At 41.1% G+C, this 23,157-nt stretch overlaps 2 protein-coding genes across 5 annotated transcripts; one reads left to right on the top strand and one right to left on the bottom strand.

Moving 5' to 3' along the window:
• Nucleotides 1-962: 962 nt before the first annotated feature.
• On the bottom strand, nucleotides 963-21,294 carry LOC115754310 (dof zinc finger protein DOF4.6-like). 3 transcript variants are annotated; one of them, XM_048282049.1, is made up of 3 exons: nucleotides 19,724-19,735; nucleotides 7,940-7,944; nucleotides 963-2,410 (listed from the first exon to the last, which is right to left on the bottom strand). In XM_048282049.1, the coding sequence occupies exon 3, from the start codon at nucleotides 2,377-2,379 to the stop codon at nucleotides 1,372-1,374; it is 1,008 nt and encodes a 335-aa protein (XP_048138006.1). In that variant the 5' UTR covers nucleotides 2,380-2,410; nucleotides 7,940-7,944; nucleotides 19,724-19,735; the 3' UTR covers nucleotides 963-1,371. The 3 variants fall into 3 exon arrangements, with proteins under 3 accessions (XP_048138006.1, XP_030549149.1, XP_030549148.1); XM_030693289.2 differs by lacking the exons at nucleotides 7,940-7,944; nucleotides 19,724-19,735 and adding an exon at nucleotides 21,272-21,294 and having other exon boundaries at nucleotides 963-2,288; XM_030693288.2 differs by lacking the exons at nucleotides 7,940-7,944; nucleotides 19,724-19,735 and adding an exon at nucleotides 2,735-2,934 and having other exon boundaries at nucleotides 963-2,223.
• LOC115754312 (thylakoid lumenal 17.4 kDa protein, chloroplastic) lies at nucleotides 9,661-12,837 on the top strand. 2 transcript variants are annotated; one of them, XM_030693293.2, is made up of 4 exons: nucleotides 9,661-9,837; nucleotides 10,142-10,266; nucleotides 11,307-11,553; nucleotides 12,331-12,837. In XM_030693293.2, exons 1-4 carry the CDS (start codon nucleotides 9,708-9,710, stop codon nucleotides 12,552-12,554), a joined length of 726 nt encoding a protein of 241 aa, XP_030549153.1. In that variant the 5' UTR covers nucleotides 9,661-9,707; the 3' UTR covers nucleotides 12,555-12,837. The 2 variants fall into 2 exon arrangements, with proteins under 2 accessions (XP_030549153.1, XP_030549154.1); XM_030693294.2 differs by having other exon boundaries at nucleotides 9,665-9,825.
• Nucleotides 21,295-23,157: the final 1,863 nt, after the last annotated feature.

Below are 23,157 nucleotides of genomic sequence, written 5' to 3'. Positions count from 1 at the left end.
TTTTGGTAAGAGGATGAGAGATTAAGGTGTCCCTCGCGGTTGCCCTGGCCGAGGGGAATGTTTTGGTGGGAGGGCCCTGCTGATGTTGGGGAGAGAGAGAGAGAGAGAGAGAGAGAGAGAAGAGGGTCGTGAAAATCTGGCAGCTGCTTTGTCGTCAAATGAACAAAAGCAGCTCGGAATATTTCCATTGGAGTTTGCAATGAGCAATGATCTTTCATGGGAATGGATCACATTGCCATCAGCATGTATCCAACCACATTTGGACTGACTGGTTGCAACGAGAAATGGTGAGAGATGGGTGAAAGTAAAATTCTTGAGCTGAACAGTATCAAATTTACCAGCACCATCTAAAAAGGTATATCGCGTTCGAATCTTACTTTTTAACATGACCGACGTTATCCAAAATAAGATATTGTTAACGAGTATATGCAGCACACTTATAAACATACTTCATACACATCTTTCGATTTTCGAAATACCGATAATGCATGAGCTGAAAACGGTCGATGTATTAACTTTTTATTTTTTTTAGATGGTTGGATAAACAGTGTAGGCCCGTAGGGGCACTACAAAGCAAAGGTTTCTCTATCTGTTCTTGTGATGACAGGAGTAATCTAATCGTCAAAAGAGGAGCCTGCATCATCACCATCATCATGAGTTTCAAAGTGGCATGCCATGTGAGGCAAAAGGTGATGGGTCGTACCCGCCCTAGCTGGTCCTTTCCCATCTTTCTGGTAATTAATCTTTCTTCAGATCAGATCCCAACTTTATTCCATGAAGCTGCTGCTTTCATGGAGGGAAAAAACAGAAGAAGAAGAAACGAATCTCTCAGAGACCCAGATGTTGCTGATAAGACCTACCCTTCTCTGACTCGTCTTCAAAGCAAAAAGTAGAGAGAGAGAGAGAGAGAGAGAGAGAGCGAAGGGATTGTCAGCCATAACTCCAACTCATTCATGCTCAGGGGAGAAAAGGAAAAAAGAAGGTAACAGCGAACATACTCGTACAGATGATTTACCAAATCAAACCGTTCAGACATCTTGAAACTATACAAAACCTAGTAACGACCATTTGACTTCGTTTACGCTAATCTCCAGTTCTCCATTCCATGCTTGAGAACACATAATACAGTATTCCAAGACTAGCTTCAGAGACAAAGGAGAGAGAGAGAGAGAGAGAGAATAATAAAGCAAGAGAAAGAAAGGAGAGGGTGAAAAACACCATGTTACCCTGATTGTTAGTTCCCATCAAACTCTCCAACCCAACCAAGTTGATCCAATCCCAAGAGAAGAAATGAAACGTTAAAGGTAAAAAAAACCAAACCCTTGAATAGTGTGTGATGATCATGATCGAATACTAATCTTTCTCAATCGATCACCATGATCGTCCAGTGCCCAACACTCCATTCCAATACCCATTTGAATGATCTCCTTGTCCTCTGCTTTGAAGACCAAACTGACCATCAACACCAGTAGTTGCAGTCACTTGATGCTTCAAACCATCCTCCACAGGGAAAAACAGCTTTGCGCCATCATTATTGTTATCGCCATTGCCACTGTCTTGCAACCCTTGGAGGTTCCCAAGAAAACCAGCACTCTCGAACCCATCCCCAGAAAAACTACCCAGTGAGGTTGTCGGTGGTTTGAGTCCAAGAAGATGATGGAAATTTAAGCCACCGGCTGCATAAAAATTGGAGCTTGAGTCAGTTACTACAGGCATGGGCGGCATGAAGGAGCTTAAGCTCAATCCCATTGAAGAAGAAGCAATAATTCCACTGCTGCTCCTGAGACTGTGTTGATCAGTAGTAGTAGTGGTATCGGGTGGGTATGTCAGGTTTAGGTCTTGTTGGGCTTCATGGGCCTTAGGGTTTTCAGGAAGCTTGATGATCTTCGATGATGGTGAAGAAGAAGTCGACGAAGAGGGTCTCTTGTTCTTCCTGGAGCCACCACCCACGGGGACATTCCTGAGGGACCCACCCTCGGTCCAGTACCTCCTGCAGGTCTTACAGAAGTACCTGGGCTGAGAGAGGCTGTAGTTGTTGTAGTAGCAGAACTTGGTGTTGCTCGAAGTGCACCTTGGGCAGTTCAGGGCTTGATCCTTTTGCGGCCTGCTTGTCGTCGTGGTTCCACAAGTAGTAGTCTTGATCTCTTGCAAGCTCACAGACACGGGCCTCGACGATGATGCTACTTCCATCGAGGGGTTACCATTAATCACCCCAATGAATCCCTGAAATTCAAAGAACCATAGGAAGGAAGGAAGGAAGGCATGAAGAAAACAGAATACGGAGAGAGACGAGGGGAACAAGAGAAGGAAACAAACAAAGACAGAGAAAACCAAGGCAAAAGAAGGTGCTTTCAAGGCTTTTGGAAGAGAGATTACCATAACTTTTCAGAAGGAAGACAGGAGGAAAAGATGGATTAGAAAAAGGGTAGGCAGTACTTTCAAGGACTCAAGAAAGATCTCCAAAACGACAGCAACATAAATTCGAGCGTATTTAGTGGAGGGTCTTGCTTGCTGAACATCATCTCGTAGGTTAAAAAAAGGTGCTTTTCCTTTTCCTCCCCCCATCCCTTCCCTTTTTTTCTTTTTGATTTGAAGTCCAAGGGGAAGGAAGGGAACAAAGCAATCGAACAAAAGAGAGGGGAAAAAGTTTTTCATCCCACAATTTGAGCAGAGAAAAATTCTCAGCTGAAAATGATTGTGTTGTGGGGGGAGAGATGAGGAGGAGGAGGAGTACCTGTGCAGTCCACTGAGATGGGGGTGTGCTGTCCATGGCTCTTAAGAGGAAGCTGAAAAAGGTGAAGTGAAGACTGGGAAAAGAGAGGAGGAAAAAGCTTTTAATGGAGTGTTTGAGAAGGAAAAAAATCGCCAACTTTCCTTTCAAGCTGCTTGCTGGTCTTAAAGCCCAAAAGTTGCAAACACACCCACCTCCCCACCACCCCCCCCAAAAAAACAAAAAAAAAAACACAAGAGAGAGAAAGCATGTGATTCCATGCGTTATAACCAGCCGACTCCCTGTATGAAGAGCGTATGAACTCGAACCCACACGTACGAGAAAGAGGGGGAGAGGGGTAGTTTGGTAATTCGGGTGGGATTAAACGTTGGATTGTTACATCATGGGACAAGGAATTGTCGCACGCGGATCGATGTAATGAGATTAGTGGTGGATGGTCAAGTTTTATTCTTCGTCTGATGTGGTCTCTCTCCCTTTGGGTGCCTCTCCACTGCAACTCTCCCCACTAAAGCTGGATTCCTTCTGTTCTGACCAACATTTTCACGGAAAGAGAAAAATGGAGTTTCACCGATAGATCTTTCTCCCATTTAACATGGATATTCGAACTGATATGCATAGATGCATGCAAATTATCCCAACTTCATGTGTGCAAATATTGTAGGTATATTTGAGATATCAAATGATGTGTTAGTAAAATTGAAATCGATTTACTCAGTCACACACGACATAACCTAATTGGACTTTTAAATGATCGGGGTCACAAAGCTTCGTCATTTTATCTAATAGGCCGCTTATTTAAGGGCTCAATTAATTTGTCGAAGCATTTCAAACGATTATATAACCATCGCCTTTATGATGTGTGTATTCTAAGGGATTCAATTCGTTTGTCTCGAGAAAATTCAACGATTTGAAAGACATTTTCCTTTTAAATATAAATGCTTAAATCCAATAACTTGCTTGCATATTTACTTGTGCAATTGGTTTGGTCCCCTTTACTGATTATTAGGTGAGCGATGCTTTGGAGTTTGGAGCTCGGACATTGCGTATTTGCTTTGGGATAAATTCACAAGAAGTCTCGAAACTTGGTGCGAAAGTATAGTTGAGTCTTAAAGGTAGTGCATGATAACACTTCTCTGTTCCAGAAGTCATTCTAGCAAGAAGTGAATTTTTCAGCTTCTGCTTTTTAGCGTAAGTAGCTTTTTCTATTTCTGCTTCGGAAGTTGATTTCTGATAGAGAAATGCGTTTGATAACTGAAACAAATTTTTACTTCTGACAGGAAAATTTGTTTGATAATGGCTTAAAATTTCTATTTCTGAAATAGAAATTCGTTTGAAAATAAGTGCAAATTTTTACTTCGGAGTAACTTCCCAGCACAAAACACTTTTACAAAAACAATTGGGCTTTTTCCCTTTGGTCGATCTTCCAATTTTGGCCAAAATGAAAACGACGCTAGCAACCTACGCTCCTCCCCAAAGCAAACAGGCAAAACCCTAAATTTGCTCCATCGAAGATCGTCACTCCTTGAGGACGGAAGACAGCCGTCGGCGGCCATCGGATGCTCGACAACCCTCGCTCGTCCTCTTCGTCGCCACTCTTGCGCGGCCGTTGGACGCTCACCACCGAAGGCCTTCACCTTTCGACGACGGACAACGGTCACTAACTCTAGCAAGAAGCCCGGGGATTTTTGCATCACAACGACTCGTTGAGTCACCACCGAAGCCCTTCATCTCTCAACGACGAATGCCGGCCATTGACTCTAGCAAGAAGCATGGGGATGTTCGCACCACGACGACTCGGTGAGTCACCACCGAAGCCCTTCACCTCTTGATGATGGACGCCGGCCATTGACTCTAGCAAGAAGCCCGGGGATTTCAGAAGCACGGGAGGCAAATCAGAACTCATGATAGAGTTTTCAGAAGCAACAGTAGAAGCGAAGGCTCTCGAAAGGGGTAATCGGGATGCGTGGCCGCATATGGGTATATCGACCGGCAATGAATATAGAAGAGGACTGGGACGAGCGAATCACAATCGGCAGCTCATTGAGGTCGTTGGATCTGCAAATCGAGAGGATATGGCGAAGGCAAAAGCAGAGGCCGAGGCGAAAGTGAAGGTCCAAAGTGAGGCGGAGGCGGAAGCGGAAGTGGAGGTAGAGGCGGACGCCGAGGCGGATGCGGAGGTGGACGCGCAGGGACGGGAGCTTACCATCGAGAGAAGCTTTTGGGTGCTGTCCACAAAAAGGGTTTTTACGATGGGATGAATTCTGGTCGAGAATGGAGAAAGGGAGAAGCAATTTTTTTTTTACTTCTCAAGATTGAAGGAAAACGTGATCCGAAGTTAATTTCCACTTCGTAAGGCCAAATTCTTGTCAGAACTAAAAAACATTTGTCAAACGGCTTTTTACTTCTGGTGGGTGTTTACCAAACAAATTTCTCTGCTAGAATGACTTCCGGCGGGGAAATTAAAAAGCAGTAGTGTTATCATGCACTACCAAAACTTTCGAAAAGTATATTCAAACCATTATGTTGACTACTTTTTTCAATAAGGCTAATGAAAATTTTTGACATGACTTCTTTTATTTATTAATATGTGGTGCCAATATGGCATTCTTTATTATAGTTTTTGAAGAAAAGAGGCTAAGGCTTGTAGGCTCTCGCTTAGATCTAGGCGAGCGCCACCGGTCGTCCTCGGATATGGGGAAGAGTCCCAGCGATCTCTCCCTCCTTCGGCAATCGCTTGCCAAGGGACCAAGGACAACTCCGCACCACACCTGGCCCAAACCTACTGCACGACCATCACGTCGAGAATAAGGGGATTCGAAAAAAACGATAAGTTTTAGGACCTTTAGTTAATTCATCCTAATTTATTTTTTTAATCAGATGGTACCGGTGTCAGTTTTCGGGCATCAACATTATATTGACCTTTCTAATTTGATGGTCACATGTCCTAGAATAAGAGGATTCGGAAAACGATATTCTCGTGGCCGAACTCGAAGAGATAAGATGGAATAAAAATCGAAATCCAGACCTCGCATTCCTCGAGGCGTAAAGTCCCCGAGGCATTATTCCCCGGTCAACCCTTTGAATTATTGCATGTCGTACTGTGTTAACAGTAAGAGCCACAGCATTTGATCCACTAATACATTAAGCTACCGAAGAGAAAATTCGTAGACGGTAACGGTAAAACAATCTAATTTAAAAAAAAAATGAAATAAAGAGTGGATAAAAGCAATCGACATAACAATTCTTCTTTCATCGCCCGATCTTGTAAATTTAACAATGTAAAGATAAATAAAAAATAAAAAATTACCCATGTAAAATGGAAAAAAGGAAAAAAAGAAACATAAAGACTAGTTTGAAAAAATATTACCATATCATTAAAATTATATATATCAAGATTGGCGTCCATGCCGGCGGTGGCCGGTCAAAATTGATCGAACGGATTGCATTAGTACAAGAGTAAAAATTTTAGAATTGAATTAGCACAAATACAAAAGATTTAAAATTGAATTGGTAAAAATGCAATATGTTTATGACTTTTTTGATAATTTTCTCCAATAGAAAGAGATGGCATATTTATTACTATGTGGGGTTACTTATCGACTGAAATAGTTAGTTTTTGTCGGGTTTAATTATGATTGCCAATGTTTTCTGGGACTTTACAATTAGTCGATTTACGCTACCAATGTAGTCCAAAGCCGCATCTTCTATTTTGTCCAAACAGAGATGAAACTTCACATTCAAGTATCAGCAAACATCATCGTCATTATCCAGACTACCCCACGAGTCCCCGACCACAGGCACTCATTAAAAAAAATATAAAAAATTAGGCTTTATTTTTTATATTTTGTAAATAATCGCTCCCATTGATTCCAAAATTAAATAAACAGAAAAAAATTTAATCCTTCGTGTAAACGTTAAAACGCAAGAAGAATCCACATCAGGATTAAGTCAATATGGATGGACCCACCCACTAAGGATCATCATCATGAAGGGCCCAGAGAAGCAATCTCAAATTTTTCAGTCCCTACTAATTCCCACCATTTGCGCAGGAGGAGCCCTCTCGACATCACTTTTATTTTATTTTATTTTTATTTTTATTTTGCAGTTTGAATTCCAATTAGTACTCATATATATTTTTCGTTTAAAACCTTACACAATTTTTGTTTATTATTATTATTATTACTGCGTTTGGTAAAATGTGATTTACGCTCCAAGAATCATATTGGTTTTCCAAACCACTTCGTTTACATTCATAACTTCGATTTATGAAAATGGGATTTTGATGAACAGTTGGAATTCATGACCCCGTTTAGTCATGATCCTCATTTCGGAACAATCGCCCCGGGACACTATGTTCTCCTGCTGCCTGGCGATCCGGTTATGTTGTCTGATGGCGATAGCGATGCAAAACTCGCATGCACATTCTGCCCAAGCACCCAATAGTCGACGGACGCGAATCAGATGCTACAAACACGAATCAAGCTAGCAATAGTTGCCAGACATGAATCAAATGGCTATGCATACCGATTGCTGAGGCCTCTGAAGATCTCTGTTTCGAACATGCATGGATGCATTTGGCACGCCTACATTGCCCTCAACAAGTACGGATCATATTTCTCCAAACGAAGGGTAAAATGCATTAACCATATGCAACACGTCATTCTAACCCACAAGGTTTTTGGAGAGCTGGATAGTTTCCCATACTAGTACTTTGCGCTACTGAATTCAGAATCTAATATTGGTTAGTCGGGCCGGTCCTTAGCATATTTGAGTGACCCCGAGGAGATGCAGGAGTAGGACATCCGAGCTCTTGGTTCAAATTTGCCCAAAATTTTATGACTTGGTGAATCATATCACTCTCTGATTATCAAAAGGAGGTCATTTGAGGAGGACCCCCACTTCGATACTATGATTTTCCTGCGAATGTAATGACGCTATCGGATTGCTGCCCCTCAAGTTCCCCATGGTGCACTTAGAAACAGAGGGTTGACAATGAATCCTGATCATTTAAAGCTACAAGCAGTCACACATTCAACCATACCACAAACTTGCTAAGGATTTTATGAAAGAGTTCCTCTATGGCACTCGTTAAACTATCAAATATGGAAAAATCTTTCAAGTGCGCTTACTAGTCTCATGATATGTGGCATTTGAAATTGAAGTTTTCCTTATTGACTATGCTAAACAAGTGTCCCCGGGACACTCGTTAAGGAGTCCATTTTATTAACACAGAGATTATGCTGCCCCGATGTTGAGTTAAGCTATTGTTCCACGGATATGATCTAAAGAGAAAGCAAAAAACTTGCCAATACCGTGGTAAGCTTACCCAAATAATGAGCAGCCACGCTTCGATACTGGCTGAACCATATGTCATTAGCATCCAGTGGAAATAACTAAACTGGTTCCCATTCATTATTAATTCAATACACTGTATGCTCTGTCTCTAAGATGATCCGAATGCATGGTAAACAAAACTAAGGATATAGATGCAAGCTGAAACCCCCCTTGCAATAAGCAAGCAAACCTTCTATCATCAGTTCTAAGGGCTATAACAAAAATGCCCGTTTGTCCATCTTCTCTCTTGCCATCTCTGCTATGGCTTCCAATTCGAATTCATCGACTGCTTCAGGACTAACATCTTTTTGTGTTTCTCATATCAAACCAAAGTGACACCACCTCTCCCAATTCACCCATCCTAACTCGGTTTTCCTTCTAAAGGATAAAGAAAACCACATCATTTGATCGAAAAAACAGTACTTGGGACCCTAAAACTTGAATCAAATGGATGAAAAACCATGAAAAGGGCTATGATCCATCTTTCTTTGGCCGTTATGAAAAACAGAAAGAAGTACATAAGCAACAGACGGAGCATATCTCGAACGAAACAGCTCAAAAGTTGCGTTTATCCCAGCTCCAACTCACAAAGAAGCGAAGACTGCCATTGCCATGTTCAAATCTGAGACTTCGAAGAGGTTATATCAACACAAGCTTTATCATTGTACAATCTGAACAGAAGAGAAACCAGACATACTGATGCAAAGTCAAAACATTAACAAGCATGACCCATCGGTGAATCAAACAGACACGAGCTCTCAATCCAGCCAAAGGATCACGATTCACGATTGCGTGACCAGATAAAGCCACGCCAATGTGCTACCTTAGGAGCGAACCAAGAAAACACAAGAAAAAAGGACTTAATCACATTCAGCGAACACCGTCCAAAGGACCACATATCGCCCAAAAGAGATAAACAAAAAGAAGAACGCTATCGATCTGGGGAAATTGACAGGAATTGTACCCGAGCTGCTCGAATTCGGAGCTCCGAACTCAGACGGGGAGGTTGACGACGTCGTTGGGGTCGCCATTGGCCGCAGACGAGCTGCGATTGGCGGAGGAGAGCATGAGAGGGAGGTCGTGGGCTTCGCTAAGGTCGTCGGCGTCGTCCTCGGAGGTAGAGAGGTGGATGCAGGAGCACCGCTCGAGGGAGGCGAAGAAGGCCGATGCGACGCTGGTTCCGACCCAGGTCGCGACGCCGTTCAGCTTCTCGTAGGAGATGTACGCACCCAGAGAGTCCATTACTCTCGATTGAATGGTTTCGATCCAACCCGAGGATCGATTTTGCTTGGTCTCCTCTTCTTTGTCGCTGGTAAGTCGGAATCACAGAGAGATAGAGATAGAGAGAGCGAGAGGGATGAGTAAAGCGTTTGAGGTGGTCAAAACTCAAAAGCAGTGCTGGATAATCGGACCGGGCCGTTTCAAACGGTCGGACCGTTAGGCCCACCTTGCTAGGAGGTCAGACTTGTTTAGGCCGGCCTTTTCCATGCACAGGCCTACGAGCCCAGCCCAGCACCTTTTTTCTTTCTCTATCAGCAGTCCTACGTGGCATGCCACGTGTGAATTCAAAGAGCGCATGAGTCGAGAACCATCAACGGATAAAATACAGGGAAGGATAGACAGAAAGCTCAGCGATACGGCAATGGCGACTTTTTTAGCTCCACTCTCTCAAACCGCTCTCTCTCTCCGCCTCCTTCCGCCGAAGTGCCGCCGCTCTCCCGCCTTCGAACTCCACTCGCCGATCCGCATCACCTGCTCCGGTCAGTACTCCGGTTCGCTTTCCTTTTCGTTATCAAGTTCGATGTGTTTTGCCATAGTGGAATAGAGGTAGCAATTTGAGCTTTTGAAGGTATAGAAAAATGGTTTTTATGATACTTATGTCCATGACTGAGTGATTGAGTGAGCGATCCGGGTTAGTCTCTCATCTGAGGTGATTCTTAAGGTTTAAACGGTGCTTTACGCGTAGTCTGAATTGAAAAGACAAGGCCGTAATTCGACACATAGAAGCTCAGATTATAGTATGTGAAGGTGATTGAGTGGGATTTGCTATTGAAATGTTGTCTTTACTTGGAGCAGCTTCTAAAGAAGGTTGCAATATCAAGGAAAGCACATGTGGTTTCAAGGAATTGAGGAATGTGGCTTGCGGAGTCCTTGCTGTTTGTGCCGTGACTGCCGCTTCGCCAGTAATGGCTGCTAGTCAGGTTGGGACCTTATAGTTAATACTGTCTCTGTCATTGGATTGTTTTCTCCTTTGATTTTCGAGTGGTATTGCATGGATGAGGATTAGTCTAATTAGCTATACAATCCGGAACCTGAAAACTCAAAGTGAAGCTTTGGTTTGGGCAATAGCCTCTCAGGGTTACCTGATGTGATCTAATTTAGCATCCTCTCAAGTCGCAACGCTTCCACATTGCATCACCCTAAGGCAGTCCATCTGATGCACCCCTTTATTCAATTGATTTCAATGCTGTTGCTAGATCCAAGTCATTGCTGATGACAGTGGGCATAACAGAGAATAGTCACAAATTCTCAGGTAGAATAGTATGGTGGAATCAGCTATTAAGGAATGTGTTTTGTGCATTGTTGTGTTGGAATGCCATTTTGATGAACTAAGATGAAAAAGGTCCATGAGGCTCTTTTTTCGGTGGTGGAGACACTTTTCAGAGGGCCTATTTGGTGTTGAATGCAAGGGGCTGGTATTTTAGATTTAAAAATGGCTTCTTCTGCTTGACTTGTTACCAATCGAAATCCTGCTTATAGAAGATGCCACGTGAAAGAGATAGACTTTAAATCTTGGTATGCATGAGGCACACAAATGTTTGTTTGCAGTCAAAGCAGTAACTTACTTCATAGATGTTCATTTTTTGTCTTGATTTATGAATTGATTGTCGGAGAAAGTTTGCAGGTCTTTGAGAGAAACAGGTTCAATGAGGATCTTAACATATTAATAAAATGTTTGTCTTTATAGATTTAAAAAATAAAAATGTCTTCGTTTTGGTAAAAAAAATCATTGTGAAGTCTGCATCAATAATAGCTTGGTTGTTTAGGGAGTTATGAGTAAGATCACGAAATTTGATCAATAACCGACTTTCTTTTTCCGCACGATGACATAACTAAATCCTGTAATTGTGAGATTGCCAATGTACATCGTGACCATCATAACAACCACAGTTTTGGATACACGGTTAAAATCATTCAGCATGTATAATATTTCATTGTCCAAGGGGTTTTCACGCTGCAGAGGTTGCCTCCCTTATCAACAGAGCCCAACCGCTGTGAACGTGCATTTGTTGGCAACACAATAGGACAGGCTAATGGTGTCTATGACAAGCCAATTGATCTCCGCTTCTGCGATTATACAAATGAAAAATCTAACCTAAAAGGGAAGTCACTGGCGGCAGCACTCATGTCAGATGCTAAATTTGATGGTGCAGACATGTCAGAAGTGGTAATGTCAAAAGCTTATGCTGTTGGAGCTAGCTTTAAGGGTAATTTTCTTCCTCATCCTATACTTTGGGAACTGTGTCATTTACTTAACGATATTTTTTAGTACAATAAGTTCTCAGCTTAGGGGACTTATTTATTTCGAAAGGTATCTTATGTGACCGTTCATACTTTTTATTTTTTTCCTTTTGACCATTGCCCGTGCTTACTGTTTATGGAGCTGTAAGATCTTTTTGATGTTAAGACCGCATTACCGGTTGGAACGAGAGACAGGACGCGCTCTAGTTTCTGCATTCCAAGAGCACGTGATAAACTGCTCTACAAGTTCTAGCAAAAAGCATCTTTTCAGGCTAGATGATTCAGTTTTGTAAGGAAAAGCTGCGGTGCCCCCGACTTTCGGTGCATTTTCTTATTTGTTTGGAGGATCTTCCTTAAATGAAAGCGAAATATAAATACTGAGCCCATGGTTGATTTCAACTGATTACCAATACAATCAATGCAGAAACGACTTGTTAGTTTTTGTATGTCTGCTAGTTTTAATCGAATCTTGGCATTTGCGAACCACTTTGGAGAGTGAACTTTGAAAGTGCATGAAACATCTATCGCCCATTTGGCTTATGGTGGATAACTCAATCCATCAAGGCGTCCTGGGAAATGCAAAATCCTTTCCAGGTGTGCTTGTACAATCACTTGATGAAAAGTATTATAAACAGTAGGTGCAATAGGCATATTTCAGTTTGCTACTAAGTGATTCAGTTATGGTGCATTTTTTCCTAGAGTTACTGTCTATTTCCACGAATTGATCCATTCTCCATACGCAGGTACCGACTTCTCAAATGCCGTTTTAGATAGGGTGAATTTCCAGAAAGCGGATCTTCAAGGAGCTGTATTCAAGAATACCGTTTTGTCAGGGTCTACCTTCAACGAAGCTCAACTGCAGGACGTAGTGTTTGAGGACACCATTATCGGTTACATCGATCTTCAGAAGCTCTGCACCAATACAACCATAAACGCCGATGGAAGAGCTACTCTCGGATGTCGGTGACTTTGATTTATATTCTGCCTTCTTTTTTCGCTCTCGAGATACAAAGTGGAACGGAGATGCTCTTTAATATAGTGAGAGTTCTTCAGTTACATAGAAAGCGAGAATGATTCGGTGGCTACCGTTAGGACCTGATTGGTTTGGGCTCAGCACTCTCTAGCTCGACGCGTTTGGGGCAGACTAATATCCATATCCATGTCCTGCTTGTAAATGAGCTATGCGCGACAGGAAAACGTCGAGTCTATTGTTGTCCGTCCTCAGGTATAGTGTTGTGCGGTTGTTACAAGGTCTCTATAAATCGAGACCGTCTGAATTGTTGATCACGTGGGCTGCACTGTGGGACCCACATAATCTGACGGTTTATAGGGTCCATTGACCAAGCGATATATTTGCATGTTGTGCACGATGTAACAGTCGATGGACCCGCATATTGTCTTTGGACAAAAGCTAGTAGGGGGCTCCAAGAAACAGCTGCACTAATTCAAGGAGGCTATGATTGGGTCTACTTTTTTGGATCCAATTACTCGCGTTCTTCATGCAAATCAAGGCAAAAACTAAAGATCCTTTTTTTGAGGGGGTGCATGTGGAGGCAGCAGCCATCAATCACTACCTCCACTCCTATCTAGACGTGGCCTGTTCTCGGGCCCAACGGTTCTTTTCTCCCGAGCCTCCCCTTTTTTTTTTAAAAAAAAACGGGTCGGAACCGGCCCGGAACGGGCAGTTCCAGGTCGAAACCGGCCCGGAACAAGCGATTCCGGGTCGGAACCATGGGCCCGGCCAACAGGCCGATTCCGAGCCCTCCGGTTTCATTTGGCCATGTCTACTCCTATCTATTCTTACGTCAATCATTAATGAGTGTCTTTCACACGCTCGAGGAATCATCCCATCTTTCCATAGAAGAATGATGTTATTGAAAGAAAGACGTGCAGGGTTGATATGCTCGTTCGAGTTTCTTTGCTTATTCGTCAAGATTTTCTTTGTGTCACGTGTATCATTTCATGAGTAAAAAATCACATGTAAAAAAAGTTCTCTTTGAGATGACTAAGACATTAGCTTGAACAAAGCAAGGCTCCATTGAGCTCGGCCTAGGCGCGGTCCTTTCCTTTCAGTAAGAAAAACTTGATACCATAAAAACAATAGAAAAAAAAAATCAGTCTTTTTGAAAGAGCAGCGTCGAGGAGGAGGCTTCGTCGTCCAGCTCCTCATAAATGAAGTTAGGATCGGCCGACTCACCCTCAGGATCCAAAAATAAAGTAGAGGGCAGAACGGATTGCTTCGGTTCATATGTAATCAGACCGGATAGAATTTAAAGAGCTCTCACGATCATTCACATCGATTCCAGCACATAGGGAGATGCATCTCTAGGAATCAATGATTTAATTATTAGACTACAGTAGAGGCTTATCTATAGCACCACCTCATTCATAGTGTAAGTCCATAGTGAAAAAGTTGACCCTAAACTAAAATTCAATTGGGAACCATGACCGATTGATAGGTTTCGACTATTATATTTCTGCTTTGTATGCCCACGTTACAACGAGGACTCCACATTGCAAGTTGGTGCAATTTAAAACTCGCCGCCCGACCATTAAGAACTCCAGCTTATCATCGTCATGCTTGAAAATTATAAACTCCCCATGACTAGAAGGCCCGTCCGACATAGATAACTATGTTTTTGACTTGGGAAATAGTGCACATATGTATAGCTGGATGATAATCTCGAACTGCAACTTCAAAGCTCCATTTGTTTCTTGAAAAAAATGAACGATTCAAAATATAACTCTTTATAAATAACCGCCTGAAACGTTTCACCATCGATAATGATTCATATCTAAACATTTTTATGGACGACGGAAATTTTTTTTTTGTCCATTCATTTGGTGAGCGATTTTTTTTTTCTTTGAAGAAAGATTTTCCAAATCATTCATTTTCCTCCATGAGACAAACTCGCTTCAGAATTCGATTTTATCGTCTTCTAGTCTTCCGCCGCATATCTAACTAAAAAGTCAAATTCACTCTTGTACGTACAAGAGTGTAATTTGAATGATGGACGAGTTAAAGAATGAGTAATATACTTTGTTAGGTTTTCTTGTTCTTGTATCTCTCTCTCACACGCATGCAGTTTGGACCGGATGGTACGAACAGTGACGCTAAAAAACGGAGGTAGGTGGAGATAATAACAAAAAAAATCCTAAATTTCCCTAAAATGCTCGTCTTGCGATATTTTCTGAATTATCCTAGTTCCTCCTAGAGCAGATATAGTCTTAAATCCTAGATATAGACAATGCACTTGGTTTGGCATGTTATGATTTATGAGGCTCATCCCTTTGATATAACTTGTGACGACCTGAAATATTCCACACAATTTGTATCTCGAATGAATAGATAATTCAACTTCGCTCCCATCATCCGATGAATAAGTAATTCATCCTCGATTGTAGAAATAATTTAACCTCAACTATTGTCAACAAAAATCTTGTGTATAGAAATACGTTTCCACTTTCGCTCTGCACTCTCATATAATTCTAAGAAAAGATCTTCGTAAGTTCTTATCTAAATGCCCTTGAACTTTGAACTCAACAAATCTGTAAGGTATGTTAGGGTGAGCCTAAGCTCAGCAAATAAAAGCTCTAGGTCTAAAGTAGGATAACTACTTGCCACTCGGCTCTAGAGCGCACCCTCTTAGTTAAAGAGTAATATCCAATATGATTTACATATCATTATGATTCGGAAACTACCAATCATTCATTTATTCAAGGTAATACTTAGTTATTTACATATTCATAATAGAATAGTTCAATCACTTGAGGAACATAGCATATATTCTACATGATTCAAGTGCTTGTAATCTAATCCTAATTAACTCCAGTAGTAAGTTAATCCACATACTCAAAATAATGAGTATTCACCATACGTTTTCAAAACATATTGTTTAAGTTTGCTCAGCATAATGTAATGCATACGTAATGACAACAATCATGTGTGCAATGAATAAACTAGATTGCCATGAGCTAGCATTCAGTCAACACTCAAATGCACTCCGATGAATGTATCAATCTCATGATGCGCAAAGACCACATAGTTGCCCACCGATATACACATGTGAGTATCTAGTCCCTACTCGTTACTGGCTAGGATCATCTCGACTCATGATGCATCTTACTAGCGAGACATCGTCGTCACCAACTCATGGGTCGGAATCGTAAACACTTCTATACCACACCTCTCGGCCCATCCATTATGGGTGTCCTTCAAAAGCCTTAGGGAAACTATACCATATTACATCCGCATGATGATGACTATTTCGTAATATTCACAGTCTACTCAAGTCATATTGGGCTACTCAAGCCATATCATTTCGTGTGTAATTCATTGGACTTCTTGTTCTCTCAACCTTGTGGAGACATGTCCCAGATGGTAGAACATCTGGATGATTCCAAACTCTTTTACACATACTCATACGAGGAAGTTTGTTCTCTGGCGAATAGGCGATGACAAAGGTATTCATCACATGACATCATTCACATGCAAAATATCGTAGCATTAATTAAGATTGCCATGTATATTACCAATAACCTCATTTGCAAATGACATCATACTCACCTCTTGGCAGTTTCCGTATGAACATTGGAAATTAAATATGCATTTTTCATCTTCTACAAATCCGGAAACTCTTAGTCATAAAACACTCGGCACTCGGTACACAGTGTCATCTCATGCAAATCATCACTGTATAACAACTGCTGTGTAATTATAGTGCAATAATATCACACCAATCTCTTGACATTTGTCATAGTAACCGTGGAAACCGAATATTAATGTATTATCATTCACAATCTGCTAACTTTTATTCATAAGGTAATTCAATCCAAGAGCTCGCAACATTCTTACATCACATGAGTTTATGTTATTCGCAAGTTGAAGTAAAATGTATATCGAGCTACAGGATCCATTGTACTAAAGATAGTTTTACGCCAAACTAATCTTACACCTAAAACGTTTCGAGTTTGATCACCAAGAGCATGTCAAACCTATACTCACTGTTATCGTCATATTGACATCAATTTATAAAATTTCAGCTTAATAAAATTGCAAGACTAACCCAACATAGTTTCTCATTTTGAAATTTCACGCTTTACCTCAGTTTGCTCTTAATCTAGCTTTACTAGTCAAATCAATTATCTAAGGCCATTCATATTTTACTTGATCCATGTGACTATCTTGCTGATACTATATGTCAATCCCAGATTTTATTTCATTACCAAAACAACCACCTTTTCAAAATATTTATTCAACAAAATCAAAACTTTGACTGATTGGATAAATTGTCTAGATTAGGCAATTTATTGAAAAGCTAATGAAGGACATAACATTTTTTTTTTGGTCGAAAAGAACCTACCGTCATAGGCATCCCTAATGCACATAGGTCCAAAAGTTTCCACTTTTAGAAAATGAGACCTCTAACTTTTTGAAATTACAAAGCCCCAATTCCGCAAGACTCGATTTTTAACCGTTTTCATTTACTTTATTTAATATACCTTTATCACCAACTAATACTAATTTTAGCTAATAAATCACTGTTCACGTAAGATTTATATGCTGTAAATTTAATTTTTGCCCCTTTTAAGTGCATAGGTTCATCTCTCTAGCACTTTTGCTCATCAAAATCATCTTGAAATCACTCAGACATGTTTTTGTCCATGTAAAATAGCCATGATTTGTAGGATGACTACTAACATATCCTAATGGCATAATGAACACAATGAACTTTTCATGTGATATTAGTAACGAATTCAAAAATAAATAAATAAAACACAAGTAGACCTCAAGCAATAGCATTCTCATCTCAAATCAGCATGTCATCACCCATGATACAAAATCATCTAAAATCACTCATACATGGTTTTGTCTCTTATTAGCTCATCGTGTAATTGTTAATCTCTTTCACAACATGTATCTATGGTGTTATTCATATTTTAAGGTAAACTCAAACAAGGATCAAGAAAACTAAGAAGATCAATCCAATTTTGCCCATAGAGTTTCACTTACCTTGAATGGCATTTTGAACACACAAAGCCTTCATTCGCCTTGAAAGATTTTTTTTTTTTTACAAATCTCATTCCTTGAAAACAAATAGTTTGATATAAAATGGAAGTCCATGAATTCACCTTGTAAAATACTAGATGGTTGGAACTAAAAATTTAAAACAACACAAATTTGGTAAACATTGAACTTGGTTGAAAGTTGAGTTTAAACTTGTCCTTCTTTGTTGAAGAATGGAAGGTAAGAATAATTGCATTTGAAGAAATAGAGATGGAGATCTTTTTGGTTTGTTCAAGAGAAGGAAATTTATGATTTTATTTGTTTTCTCTTCTGTGCCTTTGATGATTACTATAAACCATGGTTAAGTTAAATTGTCATTCATGATGTCATTTGATAGGCTAATCTCAATGTCACAAATTAAGAGCATGTAGGTTATTTATTTGATTTGTAATCATTCAAGTTCATCGAGAGATGACATGAATGATGTCATCGTAAGGATAGACTCAATGGCACAAATAACAGTATGCAGGTTAGAATAATTGGTGAAAAATGAAGAGAGATGTTCAAGTGGAAACTGCATACGCTAGGCAGTTTTGAGTCTTAGACTGATAGAGAGGTGGAGGGTAAAAGGATCAATTGCCATGAAGGCACGATTTAATATTTAAAAATTACTATAGTCAAATATGAAAGTCGAGAGAACGGAAAAACCAAAAAAGAAACTGCATATGATATGTTGAGTTTTGAATTTCAAATTAGAGATTAAGTTCAAGTTAGCGACAAGGTTCAAATTAGAGATTAGTTATTTTGGACCATGCACTTTATCTTAGGATTTTTTTAGAAGGGCTATAAAAAGGATATGCTGCAAACTACATTGTAAGGCTTGCTTTCGCTTCTACCTCTTTTGCATTGTTCTTCACCTCTTCTTGTGAGATATTTAGATTTGTGAAACATACTTTGGTAATTTGAAGATAGTGAAACCCCTCTCTCTCCTTCGAATTCACGTATATCATGTCTCGTATGTTTTTTATTTTACTTTCATCCTTCGCTATTTGGCAGTTGAATTCGCGCATCTCTTGGCGTTTTCCGTGACATGATATGATTAGCAATCTATATGGCTGGTAAGCATTGATAAGGAATATGAGAACAAATTTCCTCCTCCTTTTCAACCTAATCAGTTTGTTCTAGTACTATAAAGAAAAGGCAGGCGCTAATAATGAGTTACCTATTTTTCAACATTTTCGTCTTCGGAACTATTTCAACAAGTGAAGGAAGTTATGTCCATATGTTTGTGACCAAATTCTTTTTCGTCTTATCTTACTTTTGGCTAGATGAGTGACATTTCAATTGGCCTAACCTTCTTCATTGAATGTGTGGCTGTCCATTAGGAATACTACAGGGAATCTACGAGGATGGAGAATTAGGCCTTGGATCGCACCTATTTTTGGCATACGCATCATAAAATGTTCTAGTTATCCCATCTTGTTCGAAGTTAGATTATATCTCGAATTCGAGTATGATTTGCGGAATTCGATCCGACGCGAATTGTGTGTTGAAGTTCGGCCCACCTTGTGCCGACATGCTCCACTTGCTCGACTTGCTCAAGAAAGCCTCCATAGGAATCGTTGAAATTGAGTAGGGAGTGGCAAACTTTTGGTTGGTATGCATATATTGTTCAACTGGGTTTTTGTCTTTTATGTCCAATAATGGGGAGAGAAGTTTCCGCCATGAAATCAATCTGTGCGGCGTGCTCAGGCTTGCGAATTGCATCCGAAGAATCTATGGTTTGTATCCATGAGATTTCATGGTGAGATTCATGAATCTTTCATGATATCGAGTGATTGTTTAGTGAGACATTGCGGGGGGTTGGATATGAAATCGTTTAGTATAATTAGGGGATGCCAAATACCGACGGTATTTGAATGACTCGAGTATAATTATAATCCCTGTCCAATAATGTCTCTGTGGTCAATCCACAGTTTGTTTCAGATGTTTTTAATCATGATTGTAGTGATAGTAACCTTGCTAGAAAGGACGCGCGCTGCTTGAACCACCAAGTTTAGCGTTTCATGAATGTTATCTAGGTATGGTATCTACACATCTCCAAGGGGAAAAAAAATACATTTCTCGAGAGAACAAGAAGAGCAACAATCAACCTTACCAAAAAAAAAAAAAAAAAAGAAGAGCAACAATCAAACTCATACAGAATTGAAATTTCATTAATCGAGAAGATATGTTCTCTAAATAATGAGAAAACGTGTGTTCCAACATTATGGATGAGGAGCGTCGTTTTTCTGATAGTATAATTCATGTAAAATACTCCGGCACATCGCTTAGTCCCGTTCATCTTTGGCGTAAGAGCACTCAATTAGTGAGCTATTATACACTCTTTCGAGGATGTCTGCTTCTAGGCAAACCTCCTCACTATCTTTGCACCCTTATCTCCTTTATCACTGACCAGTCATTTAGGAACCTTCCCTGGTGATCCGAGTTGTTTTCCTCTCGACGATGAAGCTTATCCCATGTTGTCTCGTCCCACTTGACCGCTAACAAAACAGAGCTGGGGTTGCATCCAAGTTCATAGTGACATCCAATCTGCTTGGAAGCATTCACCCCACAAAAATTTGTTAGGTCTATCCACCCTGTGCAAGCCCCAAAGTCTTTGAACCCCACTAAATCTTTCCGTACTTTACGTTATAAGCCTTCAACATTTTTTTATTTTTGTTCAAAGTTGAACTTACAGGCTAGACATTACGTACCTAAAAATTCAAAAAGAAGAAGAATCCTTTTGATCCCATTTTCTCCGGAGAAAGACAATAGAGTTGAGTTCAGCCACACGTCCTGGTATAAAGTTAAAGTCCCCATAGAGTCCCCCAACTTTCTTCCCTGCCTGCCTGTCTTGTCGCCATGCCAGATGTAACGTAATTCCATCAGGGTCAATGTTCACTGACGTGAAGATAGAAAAAGGTTCCCAAAAGAGGGAAAGAAGGTGAACGAAACTGGTGGGTTAAATCTTAGGGGGGGTCGCCCAAAAGGACTCCATTGGAGTTTAACTATATGTTAAGCGAACAGATGGTGGTGATCTGCACATTCAGAAACGCCATGAATTCAATTGGGTGGTCGCTGTTAACGAGTCTGGTCGTTGGGTTTTCGGGAAAGATTGACTCTTGAGCTGCCATTCCATGGACACCTACAATTCTCCCTTCAGCTCATCAGCTGGCGATCGCTTTCTGCTCCCAAGTTCTTTTTTTTATTGGTTCCTTCCTACCCTCTGAAAACTGACTTTCAAGTGTCAACAACCGGGGCCTGGGAGAATGTCGAACGCTCTTTTGTCTTCCCTCTATGCCCTCCAATCACGGGGCAGAAGCCGACTCGATGCCCGCTTCAATACAGCCTCGGAGAGGCGCACCTAGAGCGGGCCACGTTCGCGACACATCGACCGACTTTCAGCTTGAAAGGCGAGCATTCAAGTATCGGACGGCACGAGCGGTCGAGCCCCGGGGGACCTAAAAATGGACTCTTGGGTCGTGGGAAGGAGGATGTAACGAGTTGCCTCCATGACAGCTGCGTTTGAGTTAGCTAGAAAAAACTGGGGGCATATCGGTAAACATGGGTACTAGCGTTCTATTTATTGCACGAGACGAGGTTGTGGGAGCTCGTCACTTTGTGCTACTCCACCTAGAGAGAGAGAGAGAGAGAGAGAGTGAGAGGGTTGAAGTTTATGGGAGTCCTCCTAGTAATGTTTCTTGCTCAAATGAGTATTCCAACCACAGTTAGCACCAAGAACTAAGACAGAACAGTTTGGTCGCGGTTGCTTTAGCAACTGAAACTGTTTTGCTCTCTCTCGTGCCGCTGTTCTGAGATGCTCATTTGAGCAAGCAATGTTATAGGTGGAGGTTCTAACGTTTGCACCGTCCTATCCTTGTGAATCTTGGTCTCTCGGGATTCGACTCGCGCGCGCTCCTCCCCCGTCCAGATAAGTCATGTTTCTTCCCACCTCCCCCACCCCTCCTCTCCTTTAAGAACTATGTATATGCAAAATCGTTCGAACGAACTGAGTAATTGCGAACGGTAAGTTCGAATGAGATTCGGGATGAACATAAGCACAATCACTGAGTACCTTTCCTCTTCTTCTTCCATGTAAGCTAACTGTCTTTCGGTTGTCCGAGTATATTTACTCGCTCAAGCTTTAAAGCGAAGCTAGCAATCTGGCTACAGTATGAATCTGGGGGATTTGAAGGTTTTTCTTCTTTTTTCCTTTCCTTTCTTCGAACCTCTAGAGATTTGACTGAAAGGTGGTTCTTGTACTTAATGGCACGTGAAATTATAGGAGGAGACACCAAATTTCTAGACTACATGTCTCCAAAAGGTTGATTTTATGGAAGACAAAATCCTGAATCGCGTATATACATCGGGCCTGAATCATTATACGGAAGTTTTCCGCGCACATGCAAGTGTATATATATTTGGTAGCATCATAGTTCAGTGCAGCTGATTTGCAAATCTTGATCCCAGGTGTGAATATAGGCATGTGAATGGCTTAGGAATATTTCTGCCGAATGTTCCTCCTAGCCAAAATTGAATCAAACTAGGGCTTCTCTGGCTATGTAATACTTTTTCGACCAGTGGCATAGCTCGCTTCGATGACTTGGAATCTTCCCGAGGGCGAACGTGATCGAAGATAAGTGCGTAATCGCTCCTTGATTCTAACTGCATTCTGTGTCATCTTCCCTTTTGAAGTTTCGATAGCTCGATGTCGACCGAATCACGTGACCTATAAGTATCTATCTTGCGAGTGTAGCGGTTCCACGCAGACCGACTGTTCGCCGGTGTGTACTCTCTGATGGGGGTCTCGGCGCATGATGAGAGAACGATGATGCTGTGCAAAAAACCCTCTCCTTGTTGGTGCATCTACCAAATGAAGGAAGATATGATCAGGCAAATGCATGAGAAGTTAACCCCGTGTATTCTTGCATTCATGTATTTTTTTCTACAGGAGTGAGACAACATGTGCAACTTCACCATTGATTGTCCACTACATGATTACTACATCTGAAGAACATGGATCTGTATCATGGATTTCTTCTCCCTTTTTCCTGATCGAAGTACACATAATACAATGAAATCGCATACCGTGGAAAAAAAAAAACCTTAAAAGTATCTAATTCAAGAAATATTTCTCAGAAGAAAAACCAACATCTATCAAAGATTCAAAATAGGTGAGCCTAGACAAGCAAATCCTTTCTTTTGTATTTGGCCTTTCTTCGACAAAACAAATCCACTCCCACGCTGCCCTTATCGGATCCTCCTCCATCATCGCCATCCTGCCCTCCACCTCCTTGGCCGCTGCCGCCCCGGTCCCTTTTCAGACGGATCGGCTTTGCCGACGATGGCTGAGTGTCCACAAATAGGCGCCTCTCCCAAACACGATGGGGGCCAGAGAGGAGAGAGCTAATCAAGCATGGGATCATTAGGTGCATCATGTCATACCAATTTGGTCAGCAAGAGAAATAGTAGAAGTTTGGTGTCCCTTGTCCTACTCTATAATGATCCATCTACTATTTTG

The sequence above is a fragment of the Rhodamnia argentea genome, chromosome 7 (genome assembly GCF_020921035.1).
Source record: "Rhodamnia argentea isolate NSW1041297 chromosome 7, ASM2092103v1, whole genome shotgun sequence".
Lineage (NCBI taxonomy): Eukaryota > Viridiplantae > Streptophyta > Magnoliopsida > Myrtales > Myrtaceae > Rhodamnia > Rhodamnia argentea.
Note: the sequence above shows the minus strand (reverse complement) of the source record. Positions and strands in the feature narration are given on the sequence as shown.

Coding starts and splice junctions, on each gene's coding strand:
- LOC115754310 (XM_048282049.1), bottom strand. CDS start 2,379: ATGGTAATCTCTCTTCCAAAAGCCTTGAAAGCACCTTCTTTTGCCTTG.
- LOC115754312 (XM_030693293.2), top strand. CDS start 9,708: ATGGCGACTTTTTTAGCTCCACTCTCTCAAACCGCTCTCTCTCTCCGC. Junction 9,838..10,141: donor CTGCTCCGGTCAGTACTCCG/GTTCGCTTTCCT, acceptor TACTTGGAGCAG/CTTCTAAAGAAGGTTGCAAT. Junction 11,554..12,330: donor TGTTGGAGCTAGCTTTAAGG/GTAATTTTCTTC, acceptor CTCCATACGCAG/GTACCGACTTCTCAAATGCC.